Below are 17,264 nucleotides of genomic sequence, written 5' to 3'. Positions count from 1 at the left end.
ATTTCAGACTGAAAATGCAGAGGTGGCCTGCTTCTCTCAAGGTGATATGAACCATATGAACTGCTTGTGGCATGTGATCCAGCTTCCAGGATGAACAACAAAAATACATGGCTCACTAGGTTGAACAATATGAAGCCAACATAGACCAGAAACCAGTGGGTACGTTTTTAAGTGTCAACAAAATTATTTCCTTGGTGTTTCAGACTCCAAGTTCAGCACCTCCATTTCTGTCTTTAGGGTGTATAGAAGCCACAAATCTTCCAACGTGAGAAATTAAGCACATACCAATTAATGCATCTCAGGAGAATACGTAATTGAATCTTCCATGTGAACTCAGGAATCTATGATGCCTGTACTTACACAGTCTGTATACCAATCACAGAGGTAATATATGTCAACATTATCTGTATCAGTATACTGGAAAAAAGATGTAGTTTACACAAGTAACACATATTACTTAGTGGTAGCACAACTGACATCTCTTTTAATTAACACAAGATGATTGCCATCTGAGCACTGTCAGAACCCTGAATATAAATTATACAAACACTTGAAAATTATGGCCAAGTTCTTTACTCAGGAGGAAATCTGATCTTTCTAAATAACCTTATAAGCATATCAGCTAGAAGCGCTGGAGAGAAGGTTTAATTTAGGTGCCTCCCAAAACAATCACGGGGACCTATGTTCAGATCCATGAACATAGAGAACATCAGTACTCATTCTGAGGTGTACATGGCTATAACTCCATTGCTGGGGACAGGGTAGAGGGGGTAGGAGTGAGACCTAGTCAGATATATGAAGTTCATGGCTCAGACATTCTAAACCAGGGGGTCTCATATCAGATATCCTGCAGATCAGCTATTTACATTATGACTCTTAAGAATAGAAGAATTGGGGCTGGAGAGATGGCTCAGTGGTTAAGAGCATTGCCTGCTCTTCCAAAGGTCCTGAGTTCAATTCCCGGCAACCACATGGTGGCTCACAACCATCTGCAATAAGGTCTGGTGCCCTCTTCTGGCTGCAGACATACACACAGACAGAATATTGTGTACATAATAAATAAATAAATATTTAAAACAAACAAAAAAGAATAGAAGAATTACAGTTTATGAAGTAGCAACAAAAATATCTTATGTTGTGGGGGGGGGTAACCACAACATGAAGTGTTTTAGAAGGTCACAGCATTAGGAAGGTTGAGAGCCACCGGTGTAAATAAGCTTCAGGTTTAGTGAGAGTGCCTATCTCAAAATCCTGAGGTGGAGTGCAACTAATGGAAGACTAGGGATGTCAGCTTCTGATCTTCACATGCATATGCACACTCATGCATGCACAAGTGACAGTGGTACACACATATACAGGCACACAAAACAGGGTTGGGGTGGGGGGAGAGAAGGAGAGAGGGAATAAAGAAAATATGAGAAAGAGAAATTTGTCATCTTTGACAAGGACTAGTATTAGACAAATATTTTGAAAACATTGAGTTTGTCCTTGATATTGTCTCCTTATTTTTGAAAGCTTTTAAATTTCTTGGTACCTATCTCTGGAACTTTCTCTTTCCCACACTATACAAGACAACATATAACTTGATGTTTCTTACTAGTCAAATTTCTTCAAGGTGCAAAATCACTTGGTATTTCTTGGCACCAAAATTCTTTACAAAATGTTTCAGCTAATGAGAAAGAGATAAGAAATCCAATTCATGCCAATATATAAATTAACAAATAACCTTGGTCTTTCAAATATTTTGAAATTATCTGAAGAAGAGTAATGCCTTTTGACTTATGGTTAAGAGTTGTGGACTTGAAATAGTGAGGTTTTACATTTGTAAACCGAATATGACAAACCTACTACCACGGTGTAGTTCTCTTCAGAAATGAAAGGAAATAATAAAGCCAGTGTCTCTGAGACTCCAAACGAGGGAGACCCTAACAGTCAGTGTCTCAGACTTAGCTGGTGAGAGCTTGCATTCTAGAGACTTGATAAAAGGGACACGAATAAAATGACGGAAATACCTAAAAAGGAAGCAATAAAACACTCAGTCACATAGAAACTGTGTACCTCTGCATGAAAAATATTCTACATAAATTAGTCCAAAGGGCAATTTAAAAGGTCAATTATAAAACACTTGCACGTTCCTGTAAACAATAACAGAATCAGTACATAAATTCACAGGCTGTCAGCAGCTCTGAGTTTATGAGAAAGTGTCGCTGTACCAGTGTTTTGTCTTATAAACTTCTTGTAACTTCCTAAGGATGTATTTAGAACTGCAATTTCTGAATAAGGAGTATCTGAGGAGGGTAGGTCCTTCTTAGTGAATTACATGTATTTCCAGGTAGCTAGTACAACTTGGGTTTTGATTATTCTAAAGAATTTTCTACATCCATGAGCCCATGTAAACTAGATAATTCTTGGTGCAATGTAAACAAAACCCATTTTCTAGTTTAAATAAAGTATGACTCTCCTCTTCCAGATTTGACTGGTTTGTGGGGGGTGGGGAGAAAGCCAGGAAGATAAATTTTCTTTCACATGTCTCTTGGCCTCAGAGATCATACTGCTTTAAACCACACAGTGGGCCTTTAGGCTTCATATGTAAAAGCACCCAAAAATCGAATAAGTTGATAAAATGATCTACAATACTATGAGACAACAATACAAGAATTTTAAAGATTTGCTGAGTTTGAGTTGAGGGATATCTCAAATAAAGCAAGTCCCGAATAGTAGATAATATCACTTTCAAATTATATTACACACATATGAGATTACCAATATTACTCTTTCTGTGTTTAGTTTCTTTCATTTAGCATGAATATCTTCTAGGGTCATTATCATTGGCCTGATTTCTTCCTCTTTCAATGACTAGCTATTTTCTCTGTCTGTCTGTCGCTCTCTCACACACACTTCCTTCCTTTTTCTCTCTTTTTCTTAGGCAGAGTCTCACTGTGTAGCCCAGGTCACCCTTGGAACTTCGGATTCCCCCTGAGTAATGGGACTGCAGGCATTACTGAGTCCAGCAATATCACAATTCCTTTGCTTACTGGTCTGTTAAATGACAGGCTGTTTCTGTATGGTGGCTACTGTGAATACCGCAATGAACACTGGAACAACGTTAGAAAAGCTTCCGAGTGTTTCTGTGGGAGATGTCACTGAGTTCTGGCAGCTGTGGTGCTAAATCTGAACTTTACTTTAGGCGGCACAGACACCTAACAATGACAATTCTTCCCATTTAAGAACACAGGCTACCTTTTCAGTTATTTATGTTCTCAGTTTCTTTCAATCAATAGCGTATGTATTTCAGTGTACAGTGGCTTTTGTTAATGTCTGTTATCTTGGCTGCCTGTTCAGATGAGTGGAGAAAGGGAACTACAGAGTTATTTTCTAGAAAAAGGGGCCAATTCTTCTGTTTTCTCCTACCTCTCATATTCTTCCATCTTTCTCTTTTTCCATGGTTTGGGAAGGTTCTGCAGATGGGAGATATTTACATGTGGCATGCATTTTGGTAAAGACCTATGTTCAATTATTAGAACGAACAACGGTGACCTGGGAGAGCAATTACAGTTTTCTTTCAGCGTGAAAACGACCCCTTAGCTATTCTGCCTTCTGACTTCTGTTTTCTCCAGACTCAAGAGCAGGTCAGTGATCTCATTACCAACAATCTCTGCCTTTTACTCTCTGTGGGACAGAGTAATTGCAAGAAGTAGAAGTAAGAGCTTATACTACTTTAATAGAATGAAATGAAACACCAGACTGTTAATATGCAAATCATAGAGACTAAAAATTTAATTAAACAGCATACTTAAACATTTATATCAGCATATATTAATTGCACATAACAATGGTTCCATTATGACATATTCATAATTAGATATAATGCATTTTGATCATATTCAACTGTATTACTTTTTTGTCCCTTCTATTCCCACTAATAGTCCTTCTGCTTCTCAGCTAGTCCCCTGTGTCCTTTCTGTTTCATGGCTACAGTAATTGTATGATTATAAAATTTTCAGGACTTTGGCAACATGGCAAACACTGTCCCTTGTAACTAATCATAGGAGCTATATTACAGTAACAATGACGGAGACAATATGGCTTTTAATAATAATTCATTCTCATAGTCTGTCAGTCTAGTATATGCAGCAGATAAATGAAAAGTATATACTCCTTATTGCCAAATATTCAGAGTAAGTTTCTGGACAGAAATAACTACATCTACAGTAGTACTCCATCTGAAAAATAGAATCTGCTATTAAAGCCAGAAGTGATTGATGCCTGGCTTTGCCAAGAGACATATTTGGGTCAGTACAAGTCAACATGGAAGTAGGTGTGGGTAGGGACAATCGATGACACCTCTAGTTAAGAAAACAGCATCTCTAAGATTCCAACAGGAAGCCAGTCAAACAATGACAACCTTTTACAACTGTAAAGTAGGCAGTGAAGGTGAGAAGAGCCTTGGCAGAACGAGTTCACAGAGGCGTACCTGTATAGCAGCAGTCTTTCCATTCAGAAGAGAGTAGCTTTCTGTACTTGGAAACTGTATTTTAAAAACTCACAGATAATAGCATCAGCATAGCCCACTGTTGTGGCTCAGTGTGACACATCACAGAGTCTCCAAATGGAAGTCCTGTTCAGGGATGCTGTGGCCCTGCTTGAGTCTGGGTGAAGTAACTGGACCACAGAGGGATAGGTTTTCAGGGTTCCAGCCTGGTTCTCTTCCAGGCAAACACATTGTCTTGGTTCTCCAGCATATTATTAAGCTGTCTCTTGTTCTCACAGCCATGCAGCCACCACATCTTCTGTCATGAACTGTGAGGCCAAGGAAATCCTTACTTACGTTGCTCCTTACCAAGCATTCTGTTGCAGTGATGAGAAAGATAACTAACAATCTAGCTAAAAGCATAGCTATGCTATTCTAGCTATGCTATTCATCATGTATAGACAAACACTTAAGTTCCCAGGGTTTGGAAGCATGCATGTTCATTGGGAGCTCATTTAACAAGTTAAGTTAGCCACACGCCAGTGGCTATTGGATTTTCTCACATCCTGAACTATCTGAACAGATATTGCCAGATGAAAGCATGCGTGTGAGCTCATGTGTTATACAAGTGTATGTGAGCCCTGGCAGAGCATATGAGAAGAGTAGGAGGGTGGGGAAGGAGAGCTCTGAAGATGGAGAGACTTCTGGAGGAAGATTCATAAAGATGCATTAATACCATGATAACAGGCTTTCCCATAGAAAAAGAAGAATGGCACAAAGCAGTGGCCTGACTGGCTCTCACCTGCCCTTTAAATTGATGCCATGAAAAGTGTCAGACAGATCCATTAACACAACGGAACACACTAATCACTAATACACTTCCAGCTGAACCTAACACAAGCAGTTCTACGTGAGGAATGTGATGGTGGAAATAAGCTGATATCTACCAGGGAGTAGCAGTAAGAAGTTGGGTCCTCAGAACAGATGCAAAGAAAGAAGGGGAGGGGTTTCTATACCAAATAAGCAATAATTTGCTAATTCCACTGTACAAACTGAGGCACTAAGAAACCTTGCCACAGAATAAACTTATTTTCATATTTAGAAATAATAACTTACTGAGATTAAGCCAGTGACGATAAATGAAACCAGACTATATAACAACAATCTGCCCACCTAATGTGGGGAATGTGGGTCAAGGAGAAAGAATAGGGAAATATAATCCACAAAATATTCAAGGCAAAAATATGCTGGTTATTACAGCGACCACAATCTGAGAACTATAAACACTAAATGTAAATTAGTGGTAAATCCTGTGGTGTTCCTAAATTCAATGATATTTTAAAACTCTTTTCTGCCAAGGTGTTTTATAAACAAGTTGGTGGACTGATCTCTAAGAGAAGCATTTCATTTAAAAAAGATCCAATTAAAATTACTTGAGACAGAAAATATTGGTTCTAAAAATTGTAATTGAACAGTATAAACAGTTATGTGCTTAATAAACACACTGATGCAGGAGTTAGTCCAGCAGCCCAGCCATACGTGTCCACGCATTAGGTGTCACAGCTGAGAGTGCTGGTGTCCGTCTTTACCCTGACATGGCTGTTTCACTGTGAGCTAGGAAAGGGGGGATGAACAGTCATCCTGGCCCTGTATTTACTAAGTCTGAACTTTAGAAAAGTATTCTTTTACCAAGACAAGGGACCTTGCTGCTGCCACGTGTCCTCTGACTTAGATGAGGAGAGAGCACTTGCTCAGATTCAGTCTCAAGGTCATTCCTTTCATTCTGCTCCCTGGAGGATTTAGGAAAAAGGCAAGAAGGTAAACTTCACTCAGAACTAGTGATGACGAGTCTGGATGGCACTGCATGCAGAAGACACAGGCAGGCGGGGAGAACTTTCCAGTCAGAACCCGAGTCACCACAGAGTCCTTTAGCTCGGGCACTGCTCATTTAAAAATTACATCTAAATTTTCATCATTATTATTTTATTATTATTATGTGTGTGTGTTCCACTGCATCTGTGGAAGACAGAGGACAACTGGAGAGTCAGTTTTCTCCTGCCACCATGTGTGTGCTGGGGACTGAACTCAGGATCTTGGGCTAGGCAGCAGGCTGTTCAGCCATCACACTGACCTGTGCCCCAGATTTGTTCTGACAGACACAGCACCCATATAATAGAACTTAACAGTCACTCCTTTTGTCATTTTCCTCTTCCAAATTGAAATCCTAGCATCTTTACAAAAACTTTTTTTTAAAGAGTCTATTTTTGTTGAAAGATTCAAAAAGTACACCAATGTTACAAACTCTCTGTAGAGCCTCTAAAGAGAAGGCTGTGCATTTTTGTTACTAAGTTATAATCTTATTTGAAGACAGCAATTTTTCTCTCTCAGTCTGCCTATTGTACTTGTTGACATCTAGACTAGTAGAATTTTTCAAAAAGCCTGGAAAACAAAAGCCTAAAAAGTCTTTTTATATGCCAATTGGTATTTAATTATATTTACCTCTATTAAAAAAGTTTTTATTTTTAGAAAATCACTCAGTATTCCTTGAAATTCCTTTGAAATGGAGCTCTAAGGTCAAGAGATGGCTTCAGTGTTTTAATGACCCATCTTGGCGCCTTCCTGAGATGATCTCTGCCATCACTCTGACCCTCGTTTATGTCACACACTTACAGTTTTAATGGGTAAGGAAATGTTAACAGGCCAGGCGGGGCAAACCAAACTCTGACTTCTGCTCCTCTTTAATAAAACCTTTACAGTTTTTGATTCTTTTTTTTTTTAAAATCATGTACGACAAATTCAATGTTATTAAGTTTTTAAATTCTGCTACAAAGGTCCCATGACATTGCAATGCATCCCTCTATTTCAATGAAAACAAGTAGGCCATTTTCAAGGCTGAACATTCATATCCAGGAGCATAGAATGTGCTTCATGCTTCCTGTACTCGGGACACTGCTTACACCTCTCTCTATGCTTCTTGCTGACATGAAGTCTGTCACAGCTAACATTTTCTTGCAGACTTGCACATTGTCTTTCTATTCATTTGCATGCTCAGGCAGTTTCTGGGAAGAGCTAGTTTTAAAAATCAGAAGCTACCTTTATTTTATTAGTTTTGATGCCTTTAAGAATGAATATCAAGGCTTACCTAAACAAGACCTTGATATTCCATGCATCACAGTAATTTTTAACACCTGAATATAGTGAAGGTTTTACTTTATTGGTTAGTGTTCCCTTAACTCTGGCAAATGGAAGTGGCTCAAGTAGGGATTTTGGGATTTAATGAAATACGATTAATATGGTCACATCCATATGAATTTTAGATAAACAAATATTTATTATAAATATTTTCTTCATATAAATTAATTGATAAAGAGTTGAAGATGAACTGTTCTAGTTCCTACATGTCTGTACTTCTGCTGGCTGGCTTTTCCTGTACAACCATTATGTCCGCAGGCACTGGAAATGGATGATGAGCATTTTCTACTTAGTGCATCTTCATTACAGGTGGCGCCTTTGACCAACACAGCCCTATTGTTCCATTATTTACAATGTTATTATCCCTAGCAACTGGATCTGTCTCATATACTTAAGATAGTTATTTTACCTTTAAGGACAACAAGTGAAATATATTTCTAGTCCCACAAATATAACAAACAGATATAAACATGCATAAGTAAATAAATAAACATGCATGCATTTATGCATCTAGACTAGAAATACAGCTTTCTAGGACACGCACACACCGCTCTTTCTCTCTGCCATTCTGAAGAATGAACCCGAGACCTTGACATAACTCTTGACCCTCACACCTATCTTCATTTCCCAACCCAAATTCCCTGGCATTTTAAGCATGTAGTGAAAGGCTTTTTCTTTTTAATTGTTTTAATTGGGGTTGGGGGTTTAATTGTCTTTATAAATGTTTGCCCTACCCATACCATTCCTTTTTTATGTTAGATTTTATTGGAGGTGTTTACAGACTCTTAGTTTTATAGGAATTTTATTTCCCTTTATAACGACTGGGGACTAGTAGAAAGAATACGCTTTATAGACAGAAGACAGAGAGTTGTGTGCTCTGACTGCTCAGTGCGGTTTCTAGTTGTCTTGTCTGTCTCCAGAAACCACAATGTCTGGACTGAGAGCTCTTGGAGATTAGAACTTGACTTCTGAGAGTTGACTGGATAACGAAGGTGATGTCTCTTATTCAGCCTTCAGGAGACACTGTGCTCACAAAAACCAATGGCAGTTTATTCCTCGTTAAGCAAATTAGGTGCACCTGAGATCTCAATAACTTATTTATTTATTTAAAGCTTATTTAAAATAAAACTTTAAGCTGCTTTATATGTATTCTCTCCTGCTTTCTAACTAGATTCTACCTGATTACAGCAGAAATATAAACAGTCACCTGTAGGGGTTCTCTCTGGTAAGTTCTCCTCATGGGTCTCCTGTGGACCTTAGCTATTTGTAGATTAGACTGGAGGCAGAGCTCACCTGAGTTTTCAAGCGATCATCTTTACAGGCCCTTCTTCACCTTGGATAGAATGGTTGACTTGATCAATGACAAACTTGAGCTTCTCCTGTCAGAAGGCTTTTGCTAAGAGAAATCAAATCTATCTCCAGCTTTTAGGGATTCTACCCTGGTTCTGGTTTACTTAGCCACACCTAGCTGACTAGAATAAAAAAAGATTCAACATAGAAACGATTATCAACATTAAAACACATCTGCCTCATTTAGAAGTGGGTTGTATTCAATTGGATGGTTATCTTTCAATTTCCGTCTTTTGTGTGTCATGTCTCTTAAATACACTAAAACAACCAAGGTGCATGCATTTATTTTCATTCATTCATTCATTCATTCATTCAGACATTCATTTGTTGCTAAGTTGGAGGCAACTTCACGGATCACATCCATGGAGATCTGCTACAGTCAATGTTGTAAACTTGGTGCTGGAGAACTAACAGGTTGATAGGATAGACTATAACGAAGATGAACCATAAAGGCAAAATGGATGCAAAATTTCAGACAATTTTCTTATTTCTAGTTCCCAAATATTTCACAGCAATGAAGTAGATTCTAAGGAAACACAAAGTCATGCACATATATCAGTTCAAAACTACAGCAAAGAACAACAAGCTTTTCACACACCCACTGGGTGCTTTCAAGGATAAGCTAGGATCTCAGGTCTTTATATTTGTAGAAGTTTGTACTTCAAAGCTGCATTTACATGAGAACTGAAGGGGCAAGTGGAAGAGACAGAGAGAGAAAGGGGAGAAGGAAGGAGGGAAGGAAAGGGGGAGAGGGAGGGAGAAAAGAAGGAAGTAGGAAGAAAAAGAGAGAGGGGGTGGGAGGAAAAGAGAGAGTGGGAGGGAGAGACACAGAGAGAGGGAGAATAACAAAGAGAGAGAGGAGAGAGCACCTGTCCCAATGCAGTTCCCTTGGTGGGTCTACACCAATTCCTCTGCTCTAGGAGGAAAGGTAGCATGGTTTCTGCAAGCATAAGTGATGCTTAGAGGAAAATTAAACCATGGATGATGGCAGGGCCGATTACCCTACTGTGCTTTAGAGGCAGGAGACTGCTGTCTCGAGTCCAAAGTGGTTTCATATGGACACCACGGCTGCGGTTTACTCTCGAAACTATAACCTGTCAAATTAGAAGCAGGCAAGGCCTCTGCTCTTAATGGTCCCACTTTCTACTTCTACTGTCTACAGTTTTTCCTACAAGTCTATCATTTTTATTCATCTCAACTATGTCATTTGGATGAGTAAAATATGGAAACTACTTGTCATCTTGGCAGGAGAAGATTCTAGCATGTTGTAGGCTTAAAGAAACAGTCAATTTTGGACTTGCTGTCTAGATATGGCTTACTTCAACTGTAAGTGTCCTTACTGAGTTTGCTGCTGTCTCATTGTCCTGCTTGACACCATGCAGTGTATAGTACAATACCAGAAAGTGGTTCGTATGTGTAAGCACTGGAGTTGTTTTTGCTCCTGGCGTCTTGACTGACTTTACTGAGTCAACGTCCTTCCAGCTCTACTCTGTTATTAGGAGCCTAGGGTTACAGAATGTTCCACCCCATTCCCTCCCTTAACTGTGGAATGGCCTTCAGGCAATTTATTGATTTAGCTGAGATCTGTCCCAGTGAAATTGAAAGTCAGGTGTTCCACTTTACATATAATTTTGGTAGGATCCTCCTTTACTGGCTGTCTTCATGTTTATCTCATGATATGAAATATTAGAAATTAAAGTACACTTTGCTCCCTAAGCAACACATCATAAGTGAAACCATGCCCTACAAAAATCATATCCTGTTGAGGCCATAATGGCATCAGAAATATGTGTTTATCATCTGCTTTGGACAACTTAGCATATTTTTGGCCCACGGCAAAGTTGAAGTAAAACCATTTGTAGTTGCCTCAAAGCAAGATAACCACACTTTCCTAGGTAATTGATACCTAAGAGGGTACTGCCTTTAGATCACAGCCCAAGATCTAGGCATGCTAATTCTTTAAAGAAGGTTGTTAAATTTACAATGCATGGATGTCAAAAGGGCTTCCTCCAGACTCAATGTGAAATAATCCCCGCTTTAGCACACATAGAGACCACAATGAGACAGGCATTTAAAAATTCCCTTGGAATTCTGGAATTACCTCTTGTGCCCAATTTCAGGAGAAGGGGGAAACTGAGACTCCTTTTTGAATGTAAAAGCATAATAGTCATAGTGAGAACTAAGAATACTACTGTGTGTTTTGGAAGGCACTCAAATGAAATCAATCATGACTTTCATTTTTCCTGGTGTGTATTTAAAGAAGCAGTGATTTGAAGTATAGATAGCTAAGGTAAATAGAAGACATACAATTTTTATATTCATTGTGAAAACATGTATATGGAATGCAAATATGTCACTTGCTTTCTGTGACAGTGATGTAAAGCATGTAGCTTCCCTGGACACCACCTTAGTCAGTGAGGCCAACCGCAGCCGCCAACAGCAATCTGAAAGGCAGTTCTTCACTCTCTGTGCCAAGGCAAAAGCACTAAGAATTACCTTTGCCTTGGAGGCAACTGGATAATTTGGGGAAAAAAAAGTTAAGTAAATATTTAATGTAAAGTAGCCTGATGGAATAAAATGTAACAGTAAATGTCAGATCCAGAGAAGAGAATGCTCGTTATTTCCAAAGAAGAAAACAGAATCAAAACTCAAGATGTTTCTCAAAGCCAAGTGCGGAGGCAAAGTTTCCCTTCCCAGGGCTGGCTCCTGAGCACGCTGCCCAGACAAGGCCACTGATCTGACCTGTCAGGCAAAAGTCAAGGACACAGGACAAGAAGGTGGGACCACAGGCACTATGTTGGGCAGTTACTGCTGGGAAACAGGAATGTACCATACCTCCATTCTCTCCTGTTTAACATCATCAAGTTCGTTGTCCTCAAACATGGCCAGAAGCTCTCCTGTTTGGTCAATAGAGTTGATCAAGTCCTGAGCGATTTTCTGTCTCTTGTTTGTACTGCTGCTGCCACTCAGTTTTTCTTCATGAAGGTTAGAAAGGAGAACAAAAGGTATTGAGCAGGGTGCATTGGCATAAATCAGCAGACATAGCAAACAGTACATGTGAAATTCACTCACAATCATCTTTATAGAGAAAACTCTTATCTCTAAAACAAGTCACACAGAAATCAATCACAAAAAATAAAATAAAATACATTATTAATTACCACCGTAAGTGTAAAATGGCTGACTGAATCCCCTATGAAAGGAAGGGGGGCTCTCAGGTTTGGCAAAGAATACTATTCTATAGTACTTACAAGAGAAATAAAATACAACTAGGAAAGAGAGTGTGCTAGGTAAACACAAGCAAAGAAAGCAGAATTCATAACTACTCATGTCAGAAAACACAGTTGTGACCAAACTGTTACATCAAACATCGTGAAATATTAGCTAATGAAAAAGAATACTAATAGGCCTACTTTTACAGAACCAAGATAACAGAAAGAAAAATCCTGCAAAAGGGGTCCTATTAAACAGTGGGATCAGCAAAAGGATCCTATTAAACAGCGGGACCAGCAAAAGGGGTCCTATTAAACAGTGGGATCAGCAAAAGGGGTCCTATTAAACAGTGGGATCAGCGACAGATACTTGCGTGCATTTCTCCCAATGTGACAACTTAGGTTAAGGTCGTAAAACATACAAGTGCTTCAGCACCTATACGTTAGCACCCACAGAATCAAGGGAGTCTATTTTTCAAGTTATTTTCTTCTGAAATAAAAATTCTAGTGTACACATATACTCATAGCAATGGCTGGGGATGTAGCTGTGCAAGACCCTGTGTCAGATCCCCAACATGAGGGGGGGGGAGGAAGGGACAGAAATACACATACCCAACAATATTACACGTACTGCTTTCTCCTCCTTGTTCTCCCTCCCTTCCTCCCTTCTTTTTATGCTGTCCACCAATTCCCAGCTCACAGTGGCCATCTGTGTGTACCACTAGGTATTTCTCTGTGATAACATATTCACAATGGATTTCTTTACACATGTGCTTTCTTCATTTTCTTTAAAAATAGGTGCCTACAGCATTTCTTTAAGTAGAGAGGTTCTTAATCCTCTCTTCTGTCCAGGTTTCCTAGTTGAGGACAGAGAAAGATCTCTCCATCTTTGTAGATAAAGTCTGATTCTTTTATAAGGCCTGCATAATCATCTATATCCTATAGTATCTACTAACATGGCTTTCATGCCCATCCTCTGTTGATGGGCAGAGACTTTGTATCAATTTTTGCACTGGGGAAATACTGAAGAGGTATCTCATTCATAGGTGTGCTCTGTTCTCATGGCACAAGTTTCTAAAAACAGAAATGTTACTGACACTTCAAGTTTAATGAAAGCAATTCTGATGCCGTTTTCGCCTACATTTCTTCTCAGAACTCCAGCAAATGCCTGATGAACCAAAGTGAAATACTGTAAAGTTAACCCCATAATCACCAAGAGATTTCAACATCTTCCCATGTCTGTCGCCTGTTTTCCATCTGTGTTTATCTATGCTAACAAGAGCTCTTTCCCATTGTCCTGTCGTCCTCTACCTGTCTGCTGCAGAGCACCCTTTGCTACAGAGTAATCTAAGGTTTATATTGTTCTTTTTAGCTTATGACTTCTCTCTACTTCCACACAGTGTTAAGTTACATTTTTCAAGTTTTTTCTTCAGATTTACTGTTTCCTTCATTTTGTTTTTCATCTTTATGCATCTAGAATTTATTTTGAATATCGTTAACACTATATGTTCTTCTTTAGTGTCTTTAAAATGTATATCACAGCACCACTAATATGTTTCCCTGTTATCTTGAAATTTTTTCATACGTCAAATTTCTGTGTCTCAGATTCTGTTATTGGACTTTCTAGCTTGTGCCAATCTTCCATATATAAAGTCCTCAATGACACCACAGGGTGCATATATACACTTCCTCTCCTATGTCTTACTTCTCCAAAGCATATATGGGCATTTCTTATTCTATAGGAAAGCTATATAATATTTTTGCATGATCTCAAGAAGAGGTTGTTGGAATTATAGCTAAAGCTGCATGAATTCATTGATTTTGGTTGAACTGATTCATTTTATATGTTTCAATTCCTGTTTTTTCTTGTTATAGAAACTCCTAATTTTATCTGTTCCTGTAGTCCATGTTAATGGATGCTCTCCATGTTAATCCAAAGGACTATTTTCCTTGAGTCCTACAGGTGACTGAGCAAACCACTGTGATGTTCATCACATTGTTAGGATGCTCATGTTGATCCCCAAATATTAAGTAATACGCTTCCTAAGTAGCTAAGGTGGGGATTATTATCCATATACAATAAAAGATTAGTGAACTGAACCCTATCAGGTATATATTGTTACTTCAAGTGCAAAAGTGAACTTTCTGGCTAATTTCACTTTTTAAAAAAGTATTTCGTGTTTTTTACTGCTGAGTAATATGTATATATTCCATACTTTCTTCATCCATTCTTCCATTGAAGGGCATCTAGGTTGTTTCCAGGTTCTGGCTATTACAAACAATGCTGCTATGAACATAGTTGAGCATATACTTTTGTTGTATGATAGGGCCTCTCTTGGGTATATTCCCAAGAGTGGTATTGCTGGGTCCAGGGGTAGGTTGATCCCGAATTTCCTGAGAAACCGCCACACTGCTTTCCAGAGTGGTTGCACAAGTTTGCATTCCCACCAGCAATGGATGAGTGTACCCCTTTCTCCACAACCTCTCTAGCAAAGGCTATCATTGGTGTTTTTTATTTTAGCCATTCTGACAGGTGTAAGATGGTATCTTAAAGTTGTCTTGATTTGCATTTCCCTGATCGCTAAGGAAGTTGAGCATGACCTTAAGTGTCTTTTGGCCATTTGAACTTCTTCTGTTGAGAATTCTCAGTTCAGCTCAGTGCCCCATTTTATAATTGGGTTGATTAGCCTTTTACGGTCTAGTTTCTTGAGTTCTTTATATATTTTGGAGATCAGACCTTTGTCAGTTGCGGGGTTGGCGAAGATCTTCTCCCAGTAAGTGGGTTGCCTTTTTGTCTTAGTGACAGTGTCCTTTGCTTTACAGAAGCTTCTCAGTCTCAGGAGGTCCCATTTGCGTACAAATGGATGGAAACAGAAAACACTATCCTGTGTGAGGTAAGCCAGACACAAAAAGAGGAACATGGGATGTACTCACTCATATTTGGTTTCTAGCCATAAATAAAGGACATTGAGCTTATAATTCGTGATCCTAGAGAAGCTAAATAAGAAGGTGAATCCAAAGACAAACATATAGGCATCCTCCTGAATATTAACCTTCATCAGGCGATGAAAGGAGACAGAGACCCACATTGGAGCACCGGACAGAAATCTCAAGGTCCAAAACAGGAGCTGAAGGAGAGGGAGCACGAGCAAGGAACTCAGGACCGCGAGGGGTGCACCCACACACTGAGACAATGGGGATGTTCTATCGGGAATTCACCAAGGCCAGCTGGCCTGGGTCTGAAAAAGCCTGGGATAAAACCGGATTTGCTGAACATAGCGGACAATGAGGACTACTGAGAACTCAAGAACAATGGCAATGGGTTTTTGATCCTACTGCACGTACCGGCTTTGGGGGAGCCTGGGCAGTTTGGATGCTCACCTTACTAAACCTGGATGGAGGTGGGCGGTCCTTGGACTTCCCACAGGTCAGGGAACCCTGATTGCTCTTATAGCTGATGAGGGGGAGGGACTTTATGGGGGGAGGGGGAGGGAAATGGGCGGCGGAGGCGGGGAGGAGGCAGAAATCCTTAATAAAAAAAAACAGTTTGAGCCAACGAAGGGAAGAATCTTTGGAAGCAGAGGTTCTGGACCTTATGGAGGGGGATGCCTGTACTTTACCAAACTATAAAACCAAGGAGGATATGAAATGCATCTTTGGCAGTGACTGGAAGTTCTAATTACTGCCAGAAAATGAAGCTCAGTGGGATAGGACCAGAGGAGTGACAGGGAAGCTACAGGTTACAACAGATCCATGAACTCAACCGAGTAGGGCTGTGGCAGGGCCTAGCGGCCTCAAAGAAGACGTGCTCTAGGCAATACGCATGCGTGCAGGCAAATACCATATTCATGACTAATTGTGTAATATGTCATTTTAGTTCCTGTTCTGTGGAAAGTATAATGCATTGCAACAAAGGGTTTATTCTAGACCTTTTTTCATCCATGCTGTTGATTAATAAATATAATAATATTGTCATAAAAAAAGTATTTCGTGGACACAGTGAAAAAACAAAAGCGACTGCTGACACTCCACTCCAAGGAAATAAGATCTAAGCACACACAATCAGATATTTTCCTAGTTTATTATTTAGTTGCTACAGGTGTGTTACACTAAACCAGTGGTTCTTAACCTTCCTAATGCTGCAACCCATAATATATTTCCTCATATTGTGGTGGCCCCCCAAGCATAAAATTATTTTCAGTGCTACTTCATAACTGTAATTTGGCTACTGTTATAAATCATTATATAAATATCTGCTATGCCACCCCGTGAAAGGAAAGTTTGAGCCACGTGTGGATCATGACCCACAGGTTGAGAACTGCTGCACTAATCCGTGTGTCTTCTATAATCTTTATTTTTTTGTGGTGTTTTAGTATAAAATTCAGAGTAGAATGCTAATATTATCTCTTCTGTTTTCTTCACATTTTTACACACATTCATCAAACAAAATCGCATTTTGTAGTCTTCCCATTTATTTTATGTTGACAGTTGTGATATTTATTTCTTCCTTCATTTTTTACATTAATTCATTCTTGTTGATAAATCTTCCATTTCTTCTCTTTGGTAATTTGAAATTTTGGATATTTTTCCATTCTATTAATGTTTGCTTTTTTTCTCTGTATTTTCATTTAAATAGTGTCCTGCTTTTCTTTCCTTTTCGGGTGTGTACTGCATGTGTACCTGGTGCATTATGCACACATGTGCACTAGGTGACTGCCTGTACATGTGTGTCCGCGCAAATAGGCATCAACAATCCTCCTCTATGGCTCTTTTCTGTGGTCCTTTGAGGCATGGTCACATTCTTTTTTTTCTTAAGGTAAAACTACTGGAGCTGGGGTTATAGTTTTGTGGGTAAGGTGCTAATCATGCAGGCCTGAAGGCTTGGGTTTGGATTCCCAGAACTACGTGAAAGTTGAAGCAGTAGTGTGAACATCTGCAACCCCAGTGCTCAGTATAGCTCTACCAGGAGCTGGGAGAGACCTACTAGGCAAGCATATGCAACAGTGAACAAGCTGGGAATAGGGAAAGGACTGATACCC

The 17,264-nt window shown here is 39.3% G+C and overlaps 1 protein-coding gene across 6 annotated transcripts in view; it reads right to left on the bottom strand.

The window, feature by feature from the left end:
• Supt3h (SPT3 homolog, SAGA and STAGA complex component) overlaps positions 1-17,264 on the bottom strand; it is a 367,702-nt gene that overhangs the window by 107,683 nt on the left and 242,755 nt on the right. For all 6 annotated transcript variants that reach the window (XM_075980696.1, XM_075980694.1, XM_075980697.1 and 3 more), the window contains one exon: positions 11,849-11,988. In XM_075980696.1, the coding sequence (XP_075836811.1) occupies positions 11,849-11,988 (140 nt within the window). The remainder of the gene's footprint in view (positions 1-11,848; positions 11,989-17,264) is intronic.

The sequence above is a fragment of the Microtus pennsylvanicus genome, chromosome 7, assembly GCF_037038515.1.
Source record: "Microtus pennsylvanicus isolate mMicPen1 chromosome 7, mMicPen1.hap1, whole genome shotgun sequence".
Taxonomy (NCBI): domain Eukaryota; kingdom Metazoa; phylum Chordata; class Mammalia; order Rodentia; family Cricetidae; genus Microtus; species Microtus pennsylvanicus.
This window is presented reverse-complemented; position numbering and strand designations above follow the sequence as displayed.